Genomic DNA, 25,912 nt, shown 5'->3' on the forward strand with positions numbered 1-25,912 from the left:
TCTTAAGACACCAGCATAATACTTGCTGGATGTGCCAGGTTGTCTATCTCCGCCAACACCAGCAAGGCACCGTCATATAGCCACGGCTATCCCTTTAGCACCATCGTCCTTTCCCGTTGACTATCAAATCCAAAATAGAATAACCCATCATCTAACTCAACTATCGTAGCTCTTGTCTTAGGGCGCCAGAGATTTAACATTTGACGTTTGAACTGTTCTTTGTTGAAGGCCTTTCGTGTAAGCATCTGCCCTACTATGAAGACCTTTTTGGCCCTGAGAAAAGTACTCTCATGATCATATATCACCACTACCCTCTGTTCCTCAGTAGTGAGGGCCAACTTATTTACAAACTTCATCACCATATCCTCTATCACCCCAGTCACTACTTGCAAACTGCTTTGCCAGAAACCACAAACAAAGCCCCGTAAGAACCTTACTGCTCGAGAGAACATCCACCCTTGGTGTGCACAAAGGGCCTCTTTCACTGCCAATCGACCTAACTAACGCTTAAATCACCAGAAAAATGACGGTCGACGCCGCAATACTTAACCTAGCGAAACCTTAGAGAGCAATTTTTCTTTTTGTTGTTTTTTAAGTATTCTTTTGGTACTAACATTTAGGTACGTTAATTGAATATATTACATTCCGGTACTAAAATTTCAGGACATACATTTCGATACTAACATTTAGGTACATTAATTGAGTCTTTCAAGTTTAAAGAATGTTAAATAAAATTAATAGATTAAAAAAACTTTTTTTGGTTGAAAAATAAATTAAATGTGTATATTAATAAATTTAAATATTTAATGGGAGATGTTGAATAAAATACACATTAATTAATCTAAATTAAGGACACATCAAGGGACTATAATCAATATGTAATCTAACACCAAGTTTTTATTAAATTTCAATCTTCTTCGAGGATTAAAGTTAAAAAACCCCTTATTCATATTACCATTTGTTAATTACCAAGAATTTTCATGCCACTTAAGGTACGACTGAACTTGGGATGGAGGCATAACAAGATAGGCACGTTAAGAACGGCATCCATGTACCACCTCAACAACAATACAAATAATACAATCGAACTAGAGAGAAGAACATGCCTTAGTTTATGGGTAAAATAAAGAAAGAAGTGTGCTATACTGCATGGTATGCACCCTATTTTACAAAAAAAATTTAGTGTGCTAGGAATACGGTCTGCTACACTAAGTGTTATAGTAAAAGTGAGTGTAAGTATCCAACCACTTGTATTACGACACTTAGCGTACCGGGTCGTATTACCATCACATTAAAAAATCTCTCCTCTTTTCACACATGTTCTTGCAAGGAAATGTTATGTGTTATCATTGTTCTGAAAATTTCCTAAGTGTTTAAAAATTAAGGAAGTGCGTCTAGACTCGTCTAGGCTAGCGCCTAGGCCACCCCTAAACCCTTGCCGATCTCACATATTGGGTCTACCTCATATACGAAGTCAACGCCAATACATATTGCGTCTACATCATATCAGTAAAGCATCAGGAGATTGAAGTCATGCATGCCGGTTCGAGACATCCTTGCTGACCTCTAGATGACGTCACTGCCGAAGTCAACCTTCTAGAAGCTTGTCCGAGGAATTGTATGCCCAACTATTTATATGCAATGCTTGTAGTTCTCATTTGGAAGTTTTGTCAAACTCAGGAGGAGTATCCAGAAGTATAATCACTTGACTCTTGTAGCGGTTCAAAGATTTTGCAACTAAGGTCATATCGTGGACCTCCAAGATATTGTGGTATCCGTAACGGTAAAGACATAACGATTTTGGGATGTGCCTTGTGCGAGTTTGATAAGTAACCAGCGTTAGCATAACAAACAAGGCAAACATCATTCCAAGGATCAGGGGAGCTGGATGAACTCAGGATGCGTTGGGATTAGCCCAAATCCACAGTACCTTCAGGGTAGTAGAAAAACGTCTTTAATATCAATTCAGTGGTTACGTGTAGGTGCGGTTCTGCATCTTTACTAATAGGTCAACAACGAAGGAGATGTCTTGTCTAATGCAATGAGTTAAGTACAACCACTGTTCTAAAAATCTCCGCCTAGGCGCTAGGCCCAATTAGTCCCTAGGCGTTTGAAAATTAAGAAAATGCATCTAGACCCGCTTAGGCGTTCGCCTAGCCCACCTAGGTGCATGCCTAGATTGCGACTATGATTTAGACATAAAATTGATAACTTTTATTTTGCATTTTAATTTTTCAATAAAATGTAAGAGACTTGCTGAATACTTGGATGAACACTCATTATATGCTTATTCTCCATATTTTCAATATGTTCTAATACTTTATAATTTATATGTCATTTTAGTTTGCAATTCATGTATCCTAATATAATTATGTGTGTGTGTTTTAAGTATAAATAGACATATATTTAATCAATATATAATAAATTTACTTAAATCCGCTTAGTTTGCTTAGGCCCTGCATAGCAATCTAGACGCTAGGCTTCAACCCCCGTCCGACTGATGCTTAGTATCTTTTAGAATCTTATGTGTTATATTTACTTTTACATACCCTTTTAGTGAGACATGTCGATTGGTTTTAAAAGCCAAGGAACAAAGCCATGCGTTTTGGACACCTCCACTAAAGTCAGTAATACTTTTCTCTAACTTTAATTAGTTTATTTAATTTAATAAAATTAATTAAAACCCCCAATATTAGCACTGACCCGCTTAAATATGCGTTTTATATCATTGCAGGAGATTTCTATTTAAATGTTTTCTATCCATTTATCATCAAGCTAGGAATTATCTACACTCCACCTTTTTTTTTTTTTTTTTCATTTTAATTTTCTTTAATGATGACTATGTGACCATGTCTTGTTGCTTTTGTCCCTTCATTTCTTAATTCGAAGGAATTCAATTGAGTTGGTTCAGAAATAACTGCCTGCGCATGCATGAAGCTTTAGAGATTGCATGGATGTCAGCTACTCTTTTAGGTTTGCATGTTATTGCCACTTTACAAGGCTGAAATTTGACTGAGGGGTCATAATTTGAGTGGGAGCTAGCTACTCTTCCTGTAAATTGCTTCCTAAGAAATAGTATTTGTTGATGATGGATCTCCAAGGAGACCAGCCATAGCTTTCAAAGGTATTGAAGTGTCAGAAAGTGTGAAAGCAATCTGCAGACAAGTGGGTCTTTTGAGTGAGCGTCATCAAGAAAAACAAATTTATCTTTAGAGGAGAAAATGAGCATTATCTTTACTGAAAGTCAGGTAGAGTACTTCTATTATTCATTAATCTTGGGGTTGATGAGTAGAAATGTTGAAGAAAGCATAACAATATAAGCTAAATTACTAATTAATCTTTGGTTCACTGTTTTTTTTTTTTTTCTTTCTTCTTGTGATTTATCTTTTTTGTTTGTTAGATGGAAAGTGCCATGTGGTGAGCTCAGATGGGAGCACATGGTTTCCTCTCATTTCCAAGCACTCAGTCTGTGTAAACCAATACAGGGAAAAAACTATGGAGGTTTTGGGTTTTTCAAGAGAATCAGTTGCAGAGATAAACTTGATAAACTTACTTGATTGGTGTGGTAGGTGTTAGAAAACACAGAAACCCAGTTTTTTGTTTAATTGGGGACTGTTGGGAACTGTGTATTGAGTCTGTGATGAGAGAACCCTTTAGTACAACTCCTCCATTTTATTTAGTAATAAAATACCTAATATATTTGTTCTTCTCCTTACCTACTTGCTTCCTCATTGCAAACTAGTTGAATTAATTTAGCTGCGGCTTCCTCTTTCCTCAAATCTCAAAGCACAGCTTACAGCTTAATTAGTTTCATATATACTTCCTCCTTCCTGTTCATGCTTTCTCAGACAACTGTTTATCTGCAGTTTCTTCTTCAAATCCCCCATTCAGAACTTTCCTTTCTAGGTTTTTGTTAAAAATATTTGAGGAAACCTCAAAATTTTGAGCCTTTCATTTTTTTCCTGTTTTGATCAATTTTTTTTTTTAATTACGAAAGAGGATTTCGAACTCTAGATCTCTAGCCTATTAATTTAACCTAGGGCTCTACCCACTTTTACCATTGGGCTACTCCTGTGGCTCTTTCATTTTGATTTTTACATACTATTTTCTTGCTTATTCTGGAGTTGAAAACAGGCAGACTACCACCTTTCTGCAATATATAATTTTGTTTCCAGAATTTACCCTTTAGTATTCTTCTCTACATATCTCTACCAAACTTATATTTACTGTACAATATTCAAATCCAACGAAAAGGAAAGTTTTCTCTCCACTTACCCTAATTTTTCCTTCCAATAATTACTTACTCAGGCTTGAGTAATTCGTGGAGTTGGAAAAATTACTTGAAGGTCAAATGGCTACTCCTTTGTGGTTCTTCAGATTTCCACCACCTTTGTTGCTTGTTCTTGCTCCATTCCTTGTATTGATTGGATTCATGGGGTTTGGATTCCTCTCCATCTTCCTAACATCTATGGTACTGATTTTCTCGACCTTTTTTTTCCCATTTTCTAAGCAAAAACCTCTTCATCTGGTTGAGAATAAGTTAGTTGAAGAAAAACTGTTCATTCCTTGCTTGGAAGATGCAAAACATCAAAGTGCTACCCCACAAGAGAAGGATGCTGAAGAAGCACAACTGAGCTCACCGGATTTGATATCAGAAAGTGAATGCCTTGATCACTTATCAACCAGTGATGATTCTGAATTAGTTGACTGGTCGTTTGGAGACAGTGTGGCTCGGAGCCCAGATTTCTCAGATGGCTCCATTTCCGACGAGGATAGCCTCATCGAAATAGCCCTCCCGGGTGGATACTATGTCGGTCACAAGGAGCATGACTCAGTGGTTAACCTGCAGCAGAAAATGCCAGGTCTGTCCATTTTTAAGCAGCATACTATATTGGAGCTTTTGGCTGAGATGAATGAGGAAGAAAATTTGTTCGAAATCGACTTATCCATGGGATCCATCAAGTGTTCAAGGTTTGAGATTGAAGCTTGAGAGTTACCTTCTTCTTCTTTTATTCAATTTTATGACCATTTTTATGTTTTTGATCCTCCATGGATTTGGTTGAAGATAAAGTTTACAACTTTACATTTCGCTTATGTGCAATTGGCTACTTTGTGTTATGATGTTGTGCACGGTAAGCTGCTTCTGCTTTTTGACAAGCTTTGGATTCCCACCAAAGCACTTGTACTATGGCCCTTTTCTTTTCTCCTACTGCACAGTAATTAAAGTACAAAAAGTTTAATTGAAGGTCAAAAAAAAATTATATTTTGTTGGAATTCCACTTGCTTTTCCTTTTCTTCTCAACTTCTTTTTGCTGTCTGTATATACGGCATCACTCGTCACGATTTTAGATCTCCTTTTATTCCTTTTGTGGATTCTGGAGGACATTTCAGGGTGAAGATTAATAAACCTTTTGTTAAATCAATATAAGTTAACTAGTCATTGAGTTGACTAGTAGCATCTATGCAATTACTGCATTAAGAATTATCAATTATAAACTGAATCTGATCTTCAGAGTGTATTACAAACTGGATCAGATCTTCAGACTAAGTATACTGTATTAATATAGTGAACACAAGTAAACTTGACAAGGTTAATTTCTTAGTCGCCACAAGCTGAAGTTGTTATACGAGAGGTACTGTAATGGGAGGAGAGCTCTTTCATATATTTATACGTAGTTGGGCTACTTTTCATATTGCTAATTAGTTTGATGATAGAACATCAACTTCATTAGATAATTGTGTGCACGAGATGTATATTTCTTTCTATCTATTTCTCTTCTTAGTTCACATATCCAAGTATACACCTCTTTGCACCTTGCTTTTAGAAGGTATTCACCGATTACCAACCCCCGCCCCCTCCCTTCCCCTCCCCGGGAACTTATAAGGAGCTATCAATCTCCCTAAACTTTAATTTTAGCCGATTACCCTCTAAACTTTTATAATTGTCCAATTTCTCATACAAACTTTAAGTTTAGTTGATTACCCAAAAAAAAAATACATAATTGGCCACTTTCTAGTAATGAGTTTGTTGAGATGAGTAATTACTTTTCTTATTTGAATTTAGGTCTTGAATTGAAATATCTCAGACGGTCATGTGAATCTAGTCACAAAGAAGGCTAATGAAATGGCTTCACAACCCAACCTTTTGCTGAAAAAGTAAGACCATGAAGAAGATTCATAGTTATCTACATTAGGGATAAAATTCAAACAAAAAGTATATAGAGTGAACTAGCGGAAGAGAAGAAAAGAAAAAAAAATATGTTGTCCATATTAGGAATAAAATTACCTTTTTGCCCTCAGACAATTGTCATGTGTTGTGCATGTGACCAAGAGGGATGAAAATTTCCAAAATCCAACGCCCGGGGTGAATTGGTCAATTATAAATTAAAGTTAAGGGGATAACCGACTAAAATTAAAGTTATAAGGAAAAAAACCAATCATATAAGTTCAAGTGGGGAAATTGGCTAAATTAAAGTGAAGGAAAAAATTGGCTAAAATTAAAGTTCAAGGGAAAATTGACAGCTCTCACAAATTCATGGAAGAAATTCACAAGCACCTCTAGTTTTAATTGTGTTTCAAGTATTCCTGGATCAATACTCCTTCCTTTAAGATAATAGAGGTGGGCACAAATTGGAATGGGCTCAAATTTGGAGGGACTGGACCAAACCCGTTTTGAAATGCAATAGGGGGTGGGGCGGGGCAAGGTGGGTATAGGGATTCCAAGTTTTGGAATCGGACCTAACCCAACCCGTTTCAAACTAGCCGTTTCGAGATGGGTCCTCAAGTCCAATTACATCATTTTTCTTCCCTCTTGTGCAGCTTTAAGGTCTCCCAAGAAACCCTAAGGAACAATTTCTGTTACAAATTCAACAAAAGAACCAGTAAATTACATGACTTTGTCAAAGTGGACAAGTTTTTTGTGAATTTCTATTAGAGAACAAAATATTACAATATAATTTTGAAGCTTAAATAAACTATATGTTAGCACACTTCAACAATATTTCTTCTGTATCTCTACAATTGCAAATATCATATTTTTAGAGCATCTCCAATGGGAGTCTTACTTATGAACTCCCATCACCAACTTTGAGGACTTATTTAGGGGTTTTAAAAGAATATTCAATTCCTTAAAAGAATATTGTCAGCAATGGAAAATCCTTATAGTATAATTCTTAAATGTAGGGACTGACATATTAAAAAATTATTGTTCATTTTGTTGGAGTATTGTTGTCACATCCCGGCCCGGGATATGGTGGAGGCCCAGGCCTCACCAGTGCACCCTGATATTTAGGCATTCTTAGGTTTAAGTTTATTCAAATTTTCCACATCACTACACTTTATGGCTTCGTCACTCTGATATTTAGGCACTATTAGGTTTAAGTTTATTCAAATTTTCCATATCACTACACTTTATGGTTTCGTCACCTTCCAGGTGTCAGCTAACACAGCTCGATTCGGAGTCCTAACAGACATTCCGGGTCGGGGTGTGTCAATTTGGTAATTGTCAAATCTCAGCCCGGGCCCCCACTACATCCCGGGCTTGACTCCACCATAGCACGATATCGTTCGCGTTGGGCCCTAACCACGCCTTCATGGTTTTGTTTCTGGGAACTCACACGAGAACTTCCCAGCAGGTCACCCATCATGGGATTGCTCTCGCGCGAACTTGCTTAACTTTGGAGTTCCGATGGAACCCGAAGCCAGTAAGCTCCCAAAAGGCCTCATGCTAGGTAGATATTGGAATATACATATAAGGCTTACAGGATCCTCACCCCTAGGCGATGTGGGATCTTACAATCCACCCCCCCTTAGGGGCCCGACGTCCTCGTCGACACATTTCTAGCTAGGGGTGGGCACGGTGCGGTTCCACCCTTAAATTGGAACCGAAACCGAAATATATTAACGGTTCGATTCGGTGCGGTTCCATTTAAATTTATTTCTAGAACATTACGGTTCGGTCTACACCGGTTCCGATTCGGTTCTTGCCAGTTTACGGTTCCTAATAATAAATTATTTGAACACCAAATCATTATGCATTCAAATACATCTTCTAAAACTGATTACATAAAGTTGCATACAACACATCTTTTTTAATGCAAATGTCTTTGTTAGTGGCACCAAGTCAACAAAAAGAGACAACTAAAATACATATGCACTGGTCAATTAGTCAACAAACAAAAAAATGATGAAGCAAATTGCAGGTTTTCAGACTTCAGAGAGCAAGCAAGAAGCAGCAGCAGCTCCTGTACACAATTTTTCAACCATTTTTCAACCTATTATACCATGACATGTGTGTGTATATATAATTATTTATTTATTATTAATAAAACGGTTCGGTTCGGCCGGTTCTTGGTCATTCGAAACCGGAACCGGAACCGGTTTGAACGGTTCGGTTCGGTTTTCACTCAAAGTTGACTTTTCCGGTCAACACGGTTTTTTTCGGTTTTTTTTCTTACGATTCGATGCGGTTTTGCGGTTTGGCGGTTTTTATGCCCACCCCTATTTCTAGCTAGGAATTGGCTCTGATACCAAATTGTCCCATCTCGGCCCGGGCCCCCATCACATCCCGACTTGACTCTACCGTAGCACGATATTGTCCACTTTGGGCCCCGACCACGCCCTCACGGTTTTGTTTCTGGGAACTCACACGAGAACTTCTTAGTGGGTCACCTATCATGGGATTGCTCTCGCGCGAACTCGCTTAATTTCGAAGTTCCGATGGAGCCCAAAGCCAGTGAACTCCCAAAAGGCCTCGTGCTAGGTAGAGATGAGAATATACATATAAGGCTTACAGGATCCTCACCCCTGGGCGATGTGGGATCTTACAATTGTGACCATTAATAATAATTAAAAAGCTATCTCTACCATTAATTTTTCAAGAGTTAATAAAATAAAAAGCTACAAGAGAAAATTAATGAGAACCTGTCCCATGTGGATGGGTTCAAAAAATAAGGAAAAACACATAAAGAGCAGTAGCATTCTCACTCAAAATTAATATGGGGTCCACTCTTTGAGTTCCTGTATTAGTCTTTTTATTTGAGAATTTCTTTCAAGTATCAGGCATGTCCCTATATATTGAAATACTTTGAGGACTTCAATTTTGGCCCATTATAAGTTTTTTGTCCCTATATTTAGGGACTATACGGTTGTAGGGACTCCATTGGAGATACTCAAAATTAAATGGTTCTAATTCAGCAAAAGTCTTATTGAGCTCTAGTAATAAATGTTTTTTTTTTTTGAACAAACGATATTATCTACTCTAAGAGGGAGGGGGATGAACTTAACCTCACAATGAGCTAACAATAGTGTGGTTCAAATTCGTCTTTGGCAAGAATCAAACTTAAGATCACTTATAAATAAAAAAGAATACTACTAGATCGTAGTAATAAGTAAAAAAGAGGCACGGATGCCCATATAGCACCTTGTCCAAAGTGGTTCCTTCTCCATCTCCTGCTAAACTCAGATTAGAAGCTTTGGAGCCTTAGACCTACTTTATCCTATCCACATATATTTCTCAAATTGTTTTACCTTTTCTTTTCAATCTGAATTGTTCTTCATGTATTTTGTTATAAATTACTGCTTGTTATAAATAGGCCTCATCCAAGCTAAAAGGGCTGGCTATCTGAGACTTAGAGTATCTCCACCTATTTTAGGAAGGCAAAGACAAATGCAGTGAAATTAATTATCTTTATTATTCACTCTAAACAATAATTACTTTTGTATAAGTCCACTCGCCTGAAAAGAGGAATAGCAAGGGCCAGGATAATTACTATTCTTTTTATAGGTTCTACAGACCAATTCCTGTTGCTTCATTGGGGAGAAAAAAATCATAGATATGACGGTCATTAGAAGGAAGAACCGCCATCACAAATATATTTTTGTATGTTTTGTGCCTTGTAATTTTGTACTTGGTAAGTTTATTCTTTGAAAATAAAATTCCAGGATGAGAGGTGGGCTAAGCCTCACAATAGGCTAGCAATAATGTGATTCAAATTCGTCTTTGACGAGAATCGAGCCTTAAACTTCTCATTTACAAGTAAATTAGAATATCAATAGATCGTATACTAAATGCTAACATTTTGATGTTAATTACAACTTATAAGTGCGAATCGATTAGTTTTTAAATTAGATTCAAATGAAAAATAAACACATATTCAATCATAACATATTTGAGAAACAATTAAAAATAAGAATTTTTCGAACGTTACTCTGTTCTTTAGTAAGTGATTGTCATACAAAATAAAGATAACTTGTGGAAATATTTTGTTGGCAAAATTGACATCTACACATGATTTTTAAATTTTTAAATTTTTGTCAAGCATCTACACATGATTTATGACATATATTGTCACGCAAGCCTTACATCTCCTCCTAGGGTTTTCTGTACCGTCAACAAACTGCCTGCTACGTTAGCATTAGCCACGGCTTTCACTAACGACTAAGAAAAGACCACATCTGCGATCCGATAGATTCAACGGTACAGATCTTTTTTATTTTTTGGGAAAAACAACGGTATAGATTTTTCAATCACTTAACTTTTTCGACTCGGCTACAGCCTGGAGCTAAAGCTGCAGCAGCCGCCTGAAGAATCTCAAAACAAACAGCAGCTTGCGTGTCAATTCCACATCCGTTCGATCAAAGTCCCACACCCTAATCCAACAGCCCAAAACCCCCCACCTAATCCACAACTTATCGAGAAACAAACGGTCCAGAAAAATCCACGTTTATCTTCCGGATTCGTTATTACCCCGCTAGATCCAACGGACCCCAACTTCTCCCTCTCTCTCCCGCCTCGCCCCTACGACGAAGCCATCTGAGATTCCCAACCCCACGAAACTCCCGGAATGGCCGATTCGGATAACGACTCGGGAGGGCCCAACGACGTCAGCCACGGGCAGAGCGGGGAGTTGTCCGCGCGTGAGCAGGACCGCTTCCTGCCGATCGCGAACGTGAGCCGGATCATGAAGAAGGCGCTGCCGGCGAACGCAAAGATATCCAAGGACGCGAAGGAGACGCTACAGGAGTGCGTGTCGGAGTTCATCAGTTTCGTCACTGGTGAGGCCTCCGACAAGTGCCAGAGGGAGAAGAGGAAGACGATCAACGGCGACGATTTGCTATGGGCGATGACCACGTTGGGGTTCGAGGAGTACGTGGAGCCGCTCAAGATTTATTTGCAAAAGTATCGGGAGATGGAGGGCGAGAAGAGCACCATGGGCGGCGGAGGTGTCGGCAGAGAGAAAGATAGTAGCAGCGGAGGCGGAGGTGCGGCGTCTGGTGGTGGCGGAGGCGGCGGTGTCAGCTCTGGGATAAGTGGTGGTGGGTATAATGGAGGGTATGGTGGAATGGTGATGATGGGTCAACATAATCATCATCAGGGGACACATGTACGGTTCTGGTGGTGGGTATCAACAGCACCATATGGGAATGGGAGGTGGAGGGGTTGGGAAGAGTGGTGGTTCAAGTGGTGGTGGTGGAGCTTCAGTTGTCAGGTGATTCTCAGGTCAAGGTAGATGCTTTACGTTGTGGATTTAATTAAGGATGATGATGACAAACTTTTAGTCTTGATCTTAATTCAGATGGTCAATTTTCTTGTGTTTTATCTGCTTGCGGAGAGAACGGAATTCATCGCCATCATGGAAGCCTGGGTCACTAAGGACGATGAACTAGTTCCATCTCTCTGTACGCTTGTAAGTGTAACTGTGGCGAAGGAAAAGTATAGTGGAAGGCACAAATGTATTTAGCTAAAGCTAGTTGAGCGAGAGATGAAGGTTAAGGTGGGTGTGTCTGTAATTGTATCATATCGTGAGCTGAACTTGTTTAATTTCATTGTTTTGACTAAATCACAAATCAGTTGTTGGATATTTGGTCCTTATAAATTCAAATCTGTTTTTAAAATTAATGATTAGACTAATTGGCTCTCATCTTTAACTCAGTTGAAGTAATGGTATCTCATTTTGATGAAAGTTGTAAAAGAGTTGATGAAAATGATTATAGCTGCACATTTTGACGAGTTAAGAACCCATAATCAATATTTTTAGTTGATGGACCATTACTCTAATTAAGTGAAATTGAAAAGATTATTACTACAATTTTCTCTTAAAATTTTTATAATGGCTTGGAGTATACCAAAAAAATTTCAAAATACACTGAAACTCCCCAATGATTCATGGGATTTGCTTCTATGAAAGTGGGTTGTGTTTGTGTTCTTGGAGGAAAGGCTACTTTGAACTATGACCCAAATAGGCATTCTTGTTTACCAAATACAGAAACATCCTGTATACTTGTTTCCACGGTGGATTCTTTGGTGGCTGTACAAAGACATTGTGTCTCCTTCACTTGCTTGTCTTCCATATGGATACCTCCACCAACCAAAACCCATGTGGAGCATGAATATATGGAGTTTAAGGTGAATATGAGTTTAGGGTGACTTGCATGTACCTCAAACAATATTGGATGCATGACCTTGCCTATTTACGAAAAATTCAACTATGTTTCGGTATTCCAATGGATCCATGGGCCTTGGTTGTGCTTCTATTGTTAAAAACATGTCGAATCCTGCTAGTAATGCTTCCATTGTTAAAGACATGTCGAACCCTGCTAGTAATGCTTCTAACTCATTTGTTCCGCACATCATGCTAATGTAGTAGTGATAGACGGAACAAATGGCCCATTTATTTGCAAATGGATGAGCTTGTCATGGGTAGCTTGAATCCTGTATCCTTTTCGTGATCAACTAACTTTTAGTTTGGTGCCTCTTTTCATTTCAAAATTCAGACGGAAATGTTATATTAGTAACATATTTTTATTTATAGTGATTTCCATGCACTATTTAATTATTTTTTTGTTATTAAATTAATTGAATTAAAGAAGAATCAAATGATAAAAATAAATAAAATGCAGAAAGAGAACAAAATGTATAAGAATCATTTCTCTTTATTTAGGAATCAAAGTAACGTTCTGATGAATTAGACTTTTAAATTGGTTTTTTAAGTTGTTCAAGACATTTTACATCTTTCACCGAAGATGTTACAACTTTTGAACCCCCTAGCAAAATGGAGGAGCAAAACCAAAAGGTACAAGGTTTCGTATTCCTTCTGGGTCAAGGGTTTCTATTCCTTCTAGCTAAAGAATATTAATTCCTTAATGCTTATAAATCATACCCTCTTTTAGTACCGTCGGCATTCACGCATGCATACGCAAAAGAGAGAAAAAAAAACCCCGCAACCCAAACTCCATCATAACCAAAACGGTCATGGCCGTCGTCAAGCCATTAGAGTTTCACTTACCTGACCTTGTCATCCAAAACATCATCCGAATCCTTCCCGCTAAATCCGCTGTCCGGATGAGCTTTCTTGCTAAGCAATGGGACCGCGCCTGGTGTTTGTGCTCCATATTAGATTTCGACGAGGGTAGTGATGACGAAAATCTTGATCATGATCAACACAGAAAGTTCATCAACATCTTGAAGAAGTACCTGGAACTCTTTGTGAAGGATGAGCAAAAGAAACATACATTAGATAAACTTAGGATTCGCATGACAGGGTACCTGTACAAAGAGGACGCCAAGATCGTAGATAAGTTGTTGACTTGCTCGTTTGAGAGAAACGTCAAAGAGTTAGACATAACCCTAGGTAGATTATTTCAGAGCGATTGGGACTGGAGGCACTACTACATCATATCTCGAATGAGTTTGCTTGATGCAAAATCTTTAACTACTCTCAGTTTGAAGTACGTGAGAATAAAGAACATGGACATACATAATGAGGGGACTGTGCATATAAGCCTTCTTCCCTCTTTGAAAATTATGAGCCTCAAAACCGTGCGCTTTGAAAGTGATGCTCTATTTTTCTTAATTCAGGAGTGCCCTTCCATTGAGTACTTGTCATTAACTTCCTCCTATTTTGAAAAAGACGATAACATTAATCTTGTGAGTTCTAGTCTCAAGTTCTTGGAAGTTGAGCATTGCAATGCTCGGGTTATCGTAGTTTGGGATGCTCCGAATCTTGAATCTTTTACGTTCATTTCATTGAGCTTTTCGCTTCTTGAGAGTATAATGTTGTATGATTCCTACAACTTGAAGAATATCGATGTTCATGCTCAGCACCTAAAACGATTACATATATGGGGATGTCATGATAGTTTGAAAGCCACAATCACTGCTCCAAATCTAGTTTCTTTTGATTTCTCTGGTTATTTAAAGTCCAAAGTTTCTTTGATAGCTCCAAGTTTGAGGGAGACCACCATCTCACTGAACGAATTTTGGGACGAAGATTTACTCAACGCTTTCAACGGGCCATGGAAATATTTCCCTACACTGGCAGATTTTCTTAAAGAGTTTTCTTGCTCAGAAAATGTAACCCTCATTGTTTGCAATTTTAAGGTACGTACGTATCCGTTTTTGCTTTCATCAGTCTACGTTGTGCAGTTATATGTTGAAAAAATTCACATTTTGGATTTTTAATTTGTTGATTGTGAATTTGGTGTAGGTTGTAATCTTTCCAGATGAATTCAGACACACCTTCTCTTCGCCATTGCCTGGTCTCATAAAGTCCCTCCGGCTCATGGCGCTTAATCCTCCAAGAACTGAGACAGAATACTCTGATACGATAAACTCCTTGTGTTGGGTTGCTCCTTCTGCAGAGACAATTTTTCCACAGTTAGTCGATCCACTGGATGCTTTTTGACCCTATGTTTGGACGAGGATTTGCAAATTCCAAGAGATTGAGGATATATTGTTAGAGATGAACTATAAAGTTGACTTTTTTCAAGTAGTTATTTGTGAATCCATCTGCATCATATCCATTTATTCACTCAGTTTATATCCCTTTATATAATCTTTCTGTAGAGCATATACGACTAACTTAGTCTAAAATTTCTTGGTATGTCTGCCTTCACCATTCTTTTTTTTTTTTTTCTTTTTTTTTTGGGATAAAGACATGAATTTCTCAACCCAAACAAATAAAACAAGAAGAAGAATAAGTAGAACTAACTTTGTAGTAAAATGGGATTGTATATAAATGCATGTAACTCGATTATAGTTGGGTGGCATCTTGGGATATATCAATGAAATAAGGTTGATTGGGCTCCGTAACCAAAATTTAATGAGCATATATTCTTGTTATCTTCAAGTTGAAGACTTTTCTAGGCTATAGTTGGATAAAATTAAGTCCAAGCTATCTATATAAAGTTTTACCGCTCAAGATGAAACTTAGAAGACACGATATGTTGGAATATTATCTAATTTATTAACCCTAGTCCTAATATCTGTGACTTTACCAAACAAAAATTGCGTCATCGAAGAGCCCTAGATCACTCTGTAGCAAGGATCTAAAAGACGTTAGGCATTATTCGGGCAGCATGCTGGGGTCTAGAGCCTAGGCGGGACCTATGCGGATTTATGTAAATTTATTATATATTGTGTAAATGAGAATTGCTGCAACATGAAAGTTATCAATTTTCTGTCTAAATGAGAATTCCTGCAAAATGAAAGTTATCGATTTTGAGAATTGCACCCTAGGCGGGCACCTAAGCGGGTCTAGGTGTACTTTCTTAATTTTCAAACGCCTAAGGACTAATTGGGACAGTGGTCAGCCGCCTAGCAGCTTAGGCAACAGTAGACAGAAATTTTTAAAACAGTGCTTTCTAGTGTATATTTAACGACTTTGCAAGTTTTATGAAGTTTTGAAGAGTTTTATTGAAGCCTTTCTTGATTTTTCTTTTCCTGTGGCCTCTTCTTCTTCTAATAAATTTTAGAAAATTGGGCCTTCTAATATCAATATCCTTGTATTAAAAAAAGGTTATCAATAGTCAATGAATAATGGTTGAGTTGGTAAAGATTGTTTTGTTTGTTAGACAAATATCTCGATTCGAATTCCGCTGCCAACAATCCCTCTTGGTTAGTGATCTGTAAACCAAAAAAGGGCTAAGACCCTCTTTTAAATCCTCAAAGAGAGTTGTGGCACCCACTAAACAAGCAAATAATCACCTACCTTAAGTTCCTTTTTTATAGAAGTTCATTAATTTCATTCAATCTGCAGCTGAACAAGTTGAGTTAATATATTCATAGTGTCAGGATAAATTAAGTTAATATATATTCACACAAGAAATGGACCGTTGGAACATGGAAAATGCCAACAAAAGAAAATTAGTTAACTTGTTAGAGAGAAGACAATGCCACCATTAAAAATATGAACAGCCTGGATCCAATACAAGTCTGAAAATAAAATGCCAACCATCATAATATTATTGAATTCTTTTTTATACATTTATTTATTTTGTGTATTTGTAATTTTTGTTAAGGAGATCAAGCATCGCTGTCCATGTAGTCCCTCAATTTCTTTCTTCAAGCCAGTCTGGCTTTTCGGGAATACACTTCTGCCGACACATGTTAGCTTAATTTTATTCGTTTTTATTTGTTTTTTTGCTAATCAGGATTATTATATAGCTTAATCACCTCATGCATGAGCATAATTACTTGCTTGGCAGTATGCACGAGGACAATGATGTCGCCATTTTATCTGCTTTAAATTCTAATCAAAATTATCTTTTCACATCCCATTTGTTCAAATTTAGTGACCCATAGGCCATATAGGAAGACAAAGTCCTAATTATATTCAAATCTGTGTGATTAACCAGATTAATCTATGGAAAATTATGTATCAACTAATTCAATCTTTTCTGTCTCTTACTAATTTATTCACCCCCCATCGCTTTCGTGTTTCAACCAATATGGTTCAATTACAGCTTCAATGCAATCATTGACCTTTTTAGGAGCTTAAACATGCATTTGAGAATTGACCCTCACTCTCTTGGCAATATTGTTGTTAACTCTGGTGTGTGGTGACCACTAGGTGATTTACCTTTTATCAAGAGAATGACTTACCTATATTTCTAGTATGTAACTGCGACATTTTAGACTGATAACACGATGCTAGTTATTTTAACTTTTTCATCTAACATTACATTATTAACCCGAATGCCACGTATGTGTTCTTAGCTACGCATATGCAAGGCATGAGAGAAGAACTTTTATATAACGAGGATGTCATTATGATGGTATATTAAGTTAACCCTGCATTATTGTGTGTGAAATTTAAAATGCATGACAATACTTAATTGACTAAACATACCACCACAATTACATCTCTATTTTAAGTAAATTTCTCTCTAAAATGAATTGATTATTACATGTGAGAGCATGAGCGGCTGATATTACCATAATTCTTTTTATAGGGTAAAGTAAGAACTAATCTAGTGCCTTAATATATAGGGGCAGAGCTATGAAGTGACTGGGATGATCCTAGGCCCATCCTGACATTTTTTTCACGGAGAAAAGTTGTGTTATGCTTATGAATTTCAAGTTATTCTGTAGGCTCAGGGCCCCAATCCAACTTTTTTACTTTAATTTCTTTTATCGAGTTTGATATGAGGTTGGTGGCTCCTATAGAGTTCAGACAATCTATTGCTTGTGAGCTTTGAGAATGACTTTGGTCTGGCAATCAATGGAGGGAGAAAGGAAGAAATTCAGAGAGGCTTGGGGTTTAGGTTTAAAGAAGAGGATGATGAGGACGACACCTTACCGAACTCAAACGATGTTAGTCGGTTGCTCACCATATAGCAGAGTAATTTTTGTAAGATCAGGAGAGCATTTCAGATTGAGACATTTGGACCCCTCCTAAGTTAAAATTCTAACTCCATCACTGCTAATATATAATCTCATAAACTTACAATTATATAAATGTAATTATCATCCCAAGGACCCACCACTACATCATATTCCCTCATCCCTACCTAAACCAAGCTGGCACCACTTTGAGGGACCATATACACCACAATACAGCACTACAAGTCTGCAACACTACATGCTAATCACATATAACCACACATCTCCTTCTTTTCATTCCCCTTCTTTGCCCCCAAACCCACCTTCGATTCTCCTCTACCTTTCACGATGCAGAAACCACCAGCCCTCACAGCCACCCTAGCCCTCTCTGCCCTCTTCCTCTTCCTCCTATCCTTGACGTCCCAAGCGCACAACATTACGCGCATACTCGACCAGCACCCCTCCCTCTCCACCTTCAACCACTACCTCAGCCTCACCCACCTTGCCACCGAGATCAACCGCCGTCAGACCATCACTGTCCTCGCCCTCGACAATGCCGCCATGTCATCCCTCATTTCCAAAGGACTCTCGGTATACACCATTAAAAATGTGCTCTCCCTCCATGTCCTTGTTGATTACTTTGGCGCAAAGAAACTTCACCAGCTCACCCATGGCACCACCTTGGCTAGCAGCATGTTCCAAGCCACCGGGGTGGCGGCCGGGACCTCTGGGTACGTGAACATAACCAACCTCAAGGGCGGTAAAGTCGGCTTCGGAGCTGAAGACAATGGTGGGACACTCAATTCCTTCTATGTGAAGTCTGTGCTGGAGATGCCATACAACATCTCTGTCTTGCAAATCAGTCAGGTATGCATATTTTAACTGAAATTTTATTATAATTATCCAAATTAACGCTATAACCCTAATGTTATGATAATTAGCAAAGAAAAACTAAAGTCAAAGAAAAGTATCAATTTTATTTTTTATATATGGGTTAATGTGTGATTTTTATTAATTAGATGTTATATAAGTCTTTTGATCAATAGTTTAATTTGATAGTCTACTTAGATAACGTGTCAAGCCTCAAAGTGTCCACTTTTAAATTGATTGAAAATGTTTTTTTTTCGAAAAGATGCTTTTAAAATCAATTTTAATTAATGTCTGATGGTAAAGGCTAGACTATATGATTGTTTTTCATATTTGAAAAATAATAATAATTCAACCATTTCTTGAAATTTATATTCTTATTTGATATGAAGAAATACAAAAATTCAAAATAATACACATTTAATTTTGTCCACTGGACATGCATGTACAGCTAGTGCCCATAAATAAATATATAAAATTAGTCCAAATTATTGCCATCACTAAAAAAAGTTGAGATATACGAGTGCAAGGTGCCATGTTACTCCACCGACAAAAATCAGATTTTGAAAAAGAAAGGAAATTTAAGAGAAAATGTGTCCCTTGAAAATTAGAATATTTTGTGTTTGTTTGTTTGTTTGTTTTTTTTTTTTTTTTCCTCTACTTGTAGTTCATTAATGTCTATTTGTTTCTAAACACGGTCATATATGATTGACTTAATTTGAGAAAAAGGATTGAATCAAATTGTGTAAGTTAGTGGTTAAGATATTTACGAAATTATCGATATTTTTTATTAAAATATTTTAAAATTAAGAATTGATATTGAAATATGTGGAATGTAAACTTCATTCTATATCGGTGAGATATAAAAAAAATTAATGAATATCAATTATATTTACCAATTCACTACATAAATTTTGTCATAACGTATTGCAGATTTCGAACTTTAGATTTTTTTTTTTTTTTTTAGAAACTTTTGTCTAATTCGATTATATTTGAATGAGTTAATATACTTACCCATTACAAATTTCCATAATTCCGTTGAAGACAATCGATATCCGTATCAATATATCTATCGATATTTTTATAAATTTGTATATGTATATTGATATTTTAAACTCTTCTTTTGAATCTAAATTTTATAGAAGAAAAAAATTAGTTAAAATAAAAGCTAGAGAGAAAATCGGTTGACAATATAACATGAAACGTTCAGGCACTAACTTCTGCTGAAGCCGAGGCGCCAACTGCCGGACCAAGCCAGCTGAATCTAACGGCCATCATCTCAAAGCAAGGCTGCAAAGCCTTCGCCGACTTGCTCGTCGCTGCCGGAGCCGACTCCACCTTCGAGACCAACATCGACGGCGGCTTGACGGTCTTCTGCCCAACGGACTCCGTCGTCAACGCCTTCCTCCCCAAGTATAAAAATCTAACAGCATCCCAGAAGGTGTCGCTGCTGCTCTACCACGGTGTCCCCGTCTACCAGTCCCTCCAGGATCTCAAGTCCAACAACGGTCTCGTCAACACGCTCGCCACCGACAAGGCGAAGAAGTTCGAGTTCACGGTTCAGAACGACGGCGAGGTCGTAAGTTTGGAGACGCAGGTGGTGACGGCGAAGATCACGGGGACGGTGATTGATCAGGAGCCGTTGGTGGTTTATAAGGTGAACAAGGTTTTGCAGCCGACGGAACTGTTTAAGGCGACGGTGGCTCCAGCGCCGAAGGAGGTGGCGGCGGGGCCGGCTGATGCGCCGTCGGATGATACGCCGGCGGATCAGACGGCTGATAGTGAGAAGAATGGAGTTGCGGGATTGGACGGTGGGAGATTGGTCATGGTTATTTTGAGTTTTTGTGTTGGGGTTTTGCTTATGTGATTGGTTTGGGAAGGGTATGTTTTGTGGGAAATTGAATTTTGTTTTTTGTTTTTATTTTAATTTAATCCAGTGAATAATGAATTGTAAAGATGTATTGTGCTATACAATTATTTTGCATGTTATACCATTTAAATACAGACAGAATATTGTTGTGAAGAGTACTTAAAGGTGTATAATGATTTGCACAATGAAGAAATTCACGTATTAAAGATATTGTACTGGTACTGTAGATGCAAATTTCATGTAAGGTTAGATTGACGACCCTAATAGCTTAATTGACGAACACCAATAAAGGCAGTGAAGGTATCTGCTAAAGGGCCCGCTGATGTCTAAGAGCAACTCCATCCCTAAGACTTTGCACCAGCACCCAGCCCATTTATCCACTTCAGTGAACAATAATAGACCATAATGAACAGTAATAGGCCAAAGCATCTCCATCCCAAAAAAAATGTGCTGGCACCCAGTCTAAAAATGCGCTGGCACCCAGTCCATTTAAAATAAATGGCGATTACAGATTTTCATGTTTGACTTGGCTATTTATAGACCTTGAGGTTGTAAGGCAGCACAAGTGCATATACAATTCTGTAGTGTTTGGAGCTCCTAAAGCAGCACGTAGTTGGTCATACATTTATTAACTCAAAAAATTTCTTTAGTGTTTGAATGTTACATCAATTTGTGGCTACTATAAAACCAACTGCGCAGGTGTTTTCTTCCTAAAAATAAGTATCTGTATAGTTTGTAATGTTTTAAGGTTCTAATGGAGCACACAGTTTGTTATACAATTGCGCGAGTGTTTTCTTCCTAAAAAGAAGTTCTTTTGCAGTCCTAAGTGTTTGAAAAGTCCTAAAGCAGCACACATTTGTTCATATATTTATTGACTCTAAAAATCTCTCAAGTGTTTAATGGTAGCTACCTGAATTGAACTCTGACTTCCACTCTGCATTTTCATTGCAGCAAAAGTTACTGGTCAGTTTATTCTTCAATTCCAACGGAAGAGAAAGTGAATTTTCACGAAACCATGCTCATGTATGAAGGCCCTTGCTAGCGATCGGAACTCCATCCCATCGCGAATTGTTTCGAAGACATGGAAAGAGAGCTAAGACAAAGGACGTTTGAAACTAAAGAATGACTCTCTCTTCTCCCTCGTTTGCTGCAGCTTCTCTCTGTTATAAGAGCTGAAAGTACAAGTCTGGCAATTATTTGGCAGCTACAACTTGCTTGTCCATCACTTCTTGTCTTCACACATGGATGAAATTCTCCTTCTTTTATAATTTAGTTAAAAATTACTGCAAGTTACTACTGCCTCTCATTGCTCTCAGCTCTTCCTCCGTTCATAGAAGCTAGAAGTCCGACTTAGGCATTTTTTGTGCAGCTGCTACAGTTTCCTTAGAGCATCTCACTGTTTCGAGCACACGGAATGATACAGTGAATGGATTATCATCAAATTTGTATATGTTACACTAGACACAATTTGGAGAAAATTTCATGAAGTCGTTTTTAGTTGATCACTTTAAGCTGACGTTTTGAGCCCTACAATCTAACTGAAGACTATGCGAATCCGAACATCTATCGGTGTGGGATGAACTGGGAATTCTACAGAGATTACATTGGCACCAATTTTGGATATGTTTGAGTAGAAACAGTTTAAAACCACTTTCATGAAGAAACTTGTAGCTTAAGTAATGAAGAAAATTTACAAATACTCATGAGTCCATAGATTATTTCAAAACAAAAACAAAACCAAAAAGCCAAAAACAAAAATTACATTACCAAAGAAAAGAAGAAAAACGAAATACAACCTAATTCCCACTGACACAGAGTCATGTCTGTGTCTTATTACAAACAAACATAGATACCCAAACTCCATTTTTTACATGACATCAACATCATTACTCATATATACATCCCATGTCTATTCCCCAATCATTTACCATTTTCCAAATAAGGAGTGAAGAAATGAATATCACCAAGTCGATCATTAGTTGGTGAATTCCCACCATACACCAAAAGGCCTTCTTTCCCCTCCCACTCCCCACGGGCGAACGCACACCAACCGCGAGGCCCGGGATGATGGTCCGAGCCCAGGCCATCATCCCACCTCTTCCACAGCAATGTTTCAGTGTCCAATGCATAAACCTCAGCAGCAAATTTCCCAGCACCCAAGTGGCCCAAGTCACTTGGGTCCACTTCACCGCCGTATATGATTATATATTTACCAATTGCTACTGTAGAAAATACACTCCGAGCTGTTGGTTTCTCGCCGCTTGTCTCAACTTGGGCCCACTTACCCTGGGCTGGATCAAAGATGTGTACATCATCCACTTCCTCTCCAGCAAAGCCATACACAACCCATATTTTCCCTTGGACCTCTAGCAGGCCCGGCCCACCCCTCCCCTTCAAACTGTCACCCGGATTTGGGTATTGTATCCACTTTTGATCAACGACATTGTAGGCCCAAAGATCATTGAGACGGCCGGCGACACCACATCCACCGAATATGTATACATGGTGGTCATTGGAGGTGACTGAGTGGTAACTCCGGTGAGGGGGCCCGGTGTCCCCACTTGAAATTAGAGTCCACTTGTTTGTGGATGTGTCAAATGAATAGAGCTCATTGAGTTCCTTGTGTTCATAATCCCTACCTCCAAATACATAAATAATTTCTCCAACAGCTACCAATGTCACACCAACACGTGGCGGTGGGACATCCCCGGTTCCTTCGATCACGGACCACGTCAACTCCTTGAGGTCAAACACGTGGAGCTTGTTGTCGACGGGGACACGTGGCGTGAATTCGCCTCCAAAAACATAGGCCTTCTGTCCTACTAGGGTAATGGCATGTGAGCTTCTTGCTCCAGGACCAGTCCCCTTTTGATCAAGCTGACACAGTGATACAGATTTACAAATGGATACAAGTAAGATAACTTTTTAATGAATAAAACTATTTGTTTCATATTTTCAAACTACATTTTTCAAATGATTTTTATGAAGGAAAAAATTGGACAAATGCAGAAGAAACTTTCAGTAGGTTTTGATGGATGTAACCAAGTAACTGGAAACAAACAAATAATATGTTAAAATTGTGGGGAAATGGAAGCATGCTAGCAACAGAGTCACATTTTGCAACAAACAATATACCAATCGAGATCACACTACACGTTATAATCTGACGATGTAGAAGAGATTTTATCTTATCATTTGGGGTAATGAGTAAGACATTCATATGGGTGTTCAAACTTTTCTTATGTTGTGAATCTAAACATGTAAAGATTATACTTTAAACGCTCTTCGGGTCAACTAAAGTGGGTGATTGCAGGATAATAAGTTAGGATTAAGATGGGTAAAGAGTTTGATTCTCTTCCGACGTAACCAAAAAGAGAGCATATCTACTTAAAAAAGCCACAAATTCAGATTATAGTTGTAAAGTCTACATCAAATCATGGAGATTTTCAAGTGTTTTCATTGATTTGAAGGAAGATGGGCAAATCCAATGCAAGCTGAACATGTAAAAAGATCCAATCATTAACCAAACAATCTAAACCCTAAACCCTAACAAAATTACAAAGGAGAAGAGAGAAATAAAATTAAAAATATATATATATATGCACCACAGAGTTTGGATAAGCATTTGATGATGAAATACAGTACAACTGCAATTAAGGTTTCATCAAATTTTGAGTAATTAATCCTTGAAATTAAGCTGATGATCTAAATTAAACAGAAGTTGAAAGGAAATTAGTGAAAGGGAACAGACCTTGATCCATTTGCCTTGCACCAGAGACATGGCTGGAGAACTCTCAGTCACTGTGGAAACTCAGTTTTGGTGGTTTCTCAAATGCCTGGAGATCTGTTGGAACAGACTCTACTTTGTACACATATATATATAAACACACACACACACACACATATATATATATATATATATATATATATATTATCGTGACAATTTTTGTCGTTTCCAATTTGGTTCATATTACTTTAATATTCACAGTTTTAGCTCTGTAGTTGGTGCAGTTTGCAATCGAGTCCAAATATTATTAAATTATGTTGAACTTGAACATTAGATTCGAAGCTTTAAAAAATATACAACTACCATATGTGAGGGCATTTTGTTCTCTCCACATTTGCAATTGACTCAAACCTTAATCATTTCGTTCTGTTTTTTTCTTAACAATTTTAGACTTGTAGGACTTAATTGCTAACTAAACAAAACAACGGGATTCAAATTCCGAAAACTAAAAGGATGGGGATCAAATTGGAAAATGGCTCCAGTTAGAGGACTAAAAATGTGATTTGACCTTGAGACTAAAGGCATGGGATGCACCTTCTCATTTATATTTTAAGGTAGTGGATTTGGATGCAAAATCTGTTTTTTTGTGGTTGGAAAAGAATCAATTAATCAAACTACCTCGTATTTAAATATTTTGTGAAATCAAATCTAACCTCCCCTGGAAGGACTTCTTATTTTCTTTTAACTTTTCTAGTGCAGTTTTGTTTATTTTTTTATTTATTTATTTATGACATCAATGTATCTTAGAACCATTGGGGGTAGAAGTTTAAGGTTCTATTTTCCAAATAAGAATGAATATTAAAAAAGAAAAAGAAAAAAGAGTAGTGTAATGTCTACTTGTTGCACTATATGACATGTTATTTAATTTATGCTATCAAACTTTGATTTTGGAGAGATTTTTCAGTATGCCTGGAACACAGGCACACACGTTTTATGTAGTATATAAGTATAAGAACACTTAAAAAGAGAAAAAAAGTAACGTTAGAGAGACTAAATTTGTCAAATTAAATGATGTATCATCAATAACAAATAAGCATGTTAATCAACATTAATAATCAAATATCAACTTTCATGTCATTCAATTTATAAAATTTAGTCTACAAATTTAGTTTCACTAGCGTTACTCAGAAAAGAAAAAAACCTCTCTTCACTTGTACATAATATCATATAACGTACCGTCTTATAATCCAAGTATATAAAAAAATATCTCCAAATTTTGGAGTACGCACATCCGGTACGTCATAAGAGGAGGTGTTAGTGATTGGCCTAGAGGCAAAAGCACGGTGTCCCAATTATCTCACAAGAAGTACCTAACCACGTGATGAACCTGTTTGCAAGTGCATAACCACATGATGAACCTGTTTGCAAGTGCATTTAAACTTAGTTAAAAACATTTTATAAACCAATACTCATTAACAAAATTATAAGTCAAAAGAGTATTCATTACATTGAAATATAAGTTAAAAATATTCGAGTTCCTAAAAGAATATTGTCTATAATGAAAATTCTTTATGGTATAATCCTTAAATATAGAGACTAAAATATTAAATAATTAGTATTCATTACATTGAAATATTGTAACCATTCATAAAAATAAAAAGCTATCTCGACCATTGATTTTTCAAGAATTATAAAAATGAAAAAAAAACAAATGAGAAGTTGCCCCACTTGGGTGGGTTAAAAAAAACAAGGAAAAAAACATAAAGAGCAACATGATTCTCACTCAAAATAAATATGGAGTCCACTATTTGAGTTCCTATATGTAGTCCTCATTTTTTAAAAGTCT

General features: G+C 37.4%; 4 protein-coding genes and 1 pseudogene across 4 annotated transcripts; 4 read left to right on the forward strand and 1 right to left on the reverse strand.

The window, feature by feature from the left end:
- The first annotated feature begins 2,610 nt into the window (after positions 1 to 2,610).
- Positions 2,611 to 5,083, forward strand: LOC125474735. Its single transcript, XM_048578707.1, has 2 exons — positions 2,611 to 3,248; positions 3,401 to 5,083. Exon 2 carries the CDS (start codon positions 4,352 to 4,354, stop codon positions 4,988 to 4,990), a length of 639 nt encoding a protein of 212 aa, XP_048434664.1. The 5' UTR covers positions 2,611 to 3,248; positions 3,401 to 4,351; the 3' UTR covers positions 4,991 to 5,083.
- A 5,662-nt stretch (positions 5,084 to 10,745) lies between these two features.
- LOC125474980 lies at positions 10,746 to 11,859 on the forward strand (annotated as a pseudogene).
- Positions 11,860 to 13,252: 1,393 nt separating this feature from the next.
- On the forward strand, positions 13,253 to 14,684 carry LOC103942780 (putative F-box protein At3g58860). Its single transcript, XM_048578742.1, has 2 exons — positions 13,253 to 14,380; positions 14,487 to 14,684. Exons 1-2 carry the CDS (start codon positions 13,253 to 13,255, stop codon positions 14,682 to 14,684), a joined length of 1,326 nt encoding a protein of 441 aa, XP_048434699.1.
- Positions 14,685 to 17,839: 3,155 nt separating this feature from the next.
- On the forward strand, positions 17,840 to 20,497 carry LOC103942779 (fasciclin-like arabinogalactan protein 2). The gene is made up of 2 exons (XM_009352986.3): positions 17,840 to 18,469; positions 19,680 to 20,497. Exons 1-2 carry the CDS (start codon positions 17,951 to 17,953, stop codon positions 20,334 to 20,336), a joined length of 1,176 nt encoding a protein of 391 aa, XP_009351261.2. The 5' UTR covers positions 17,840 to 17,950; the 3' UTR covers positions 20,337 to 20,497.
- A 1,585-nt stretch (positions 20,498 to 22,082) lies between these two features.
- Positions 22,083 to 24,238, reverse strand: LOC125474981 (nitrile-specifier protein 5-like). Its single transcript, XM_048579273.1, has 2 exons — positions 24,091 to 24,238; positions 22,083 to 23,216 (listed from the first exon to the last, which is right to left on the reverse strand). Exons 1-2 carry the CDS (start codon positions 24,118 to 24,120, stop codon positions 22,260 to 22,262), a joined length of 987 nt encoding a protein of 328 aa, XP_048435230.1. The 5' UTR covers positions 24,121 to 24,238; the 3' UTR covers positions 22,083 to 22,259.
- Positions 24,239 to 25,912: the final 1,674 nt, after the last annotated feature.

The sequence above is a fragment of a genome, unplaced genomic scaffold (assembly GCF_019419815.1).
Source record: "Pyrus x bretschneideri cultivar Hongxiangsu unplaced genomic scaffold, Pyrus_bretschneideri_v1 Contig13, whole genome shotgun sequence".
Taxonomy (NCBI): Eukaryota; Viridiplantae; Streptophyta; class Magnoliopsida; order Rosales; family Rosaceae; genus Pyrus; species Pyrus x bretschneideri.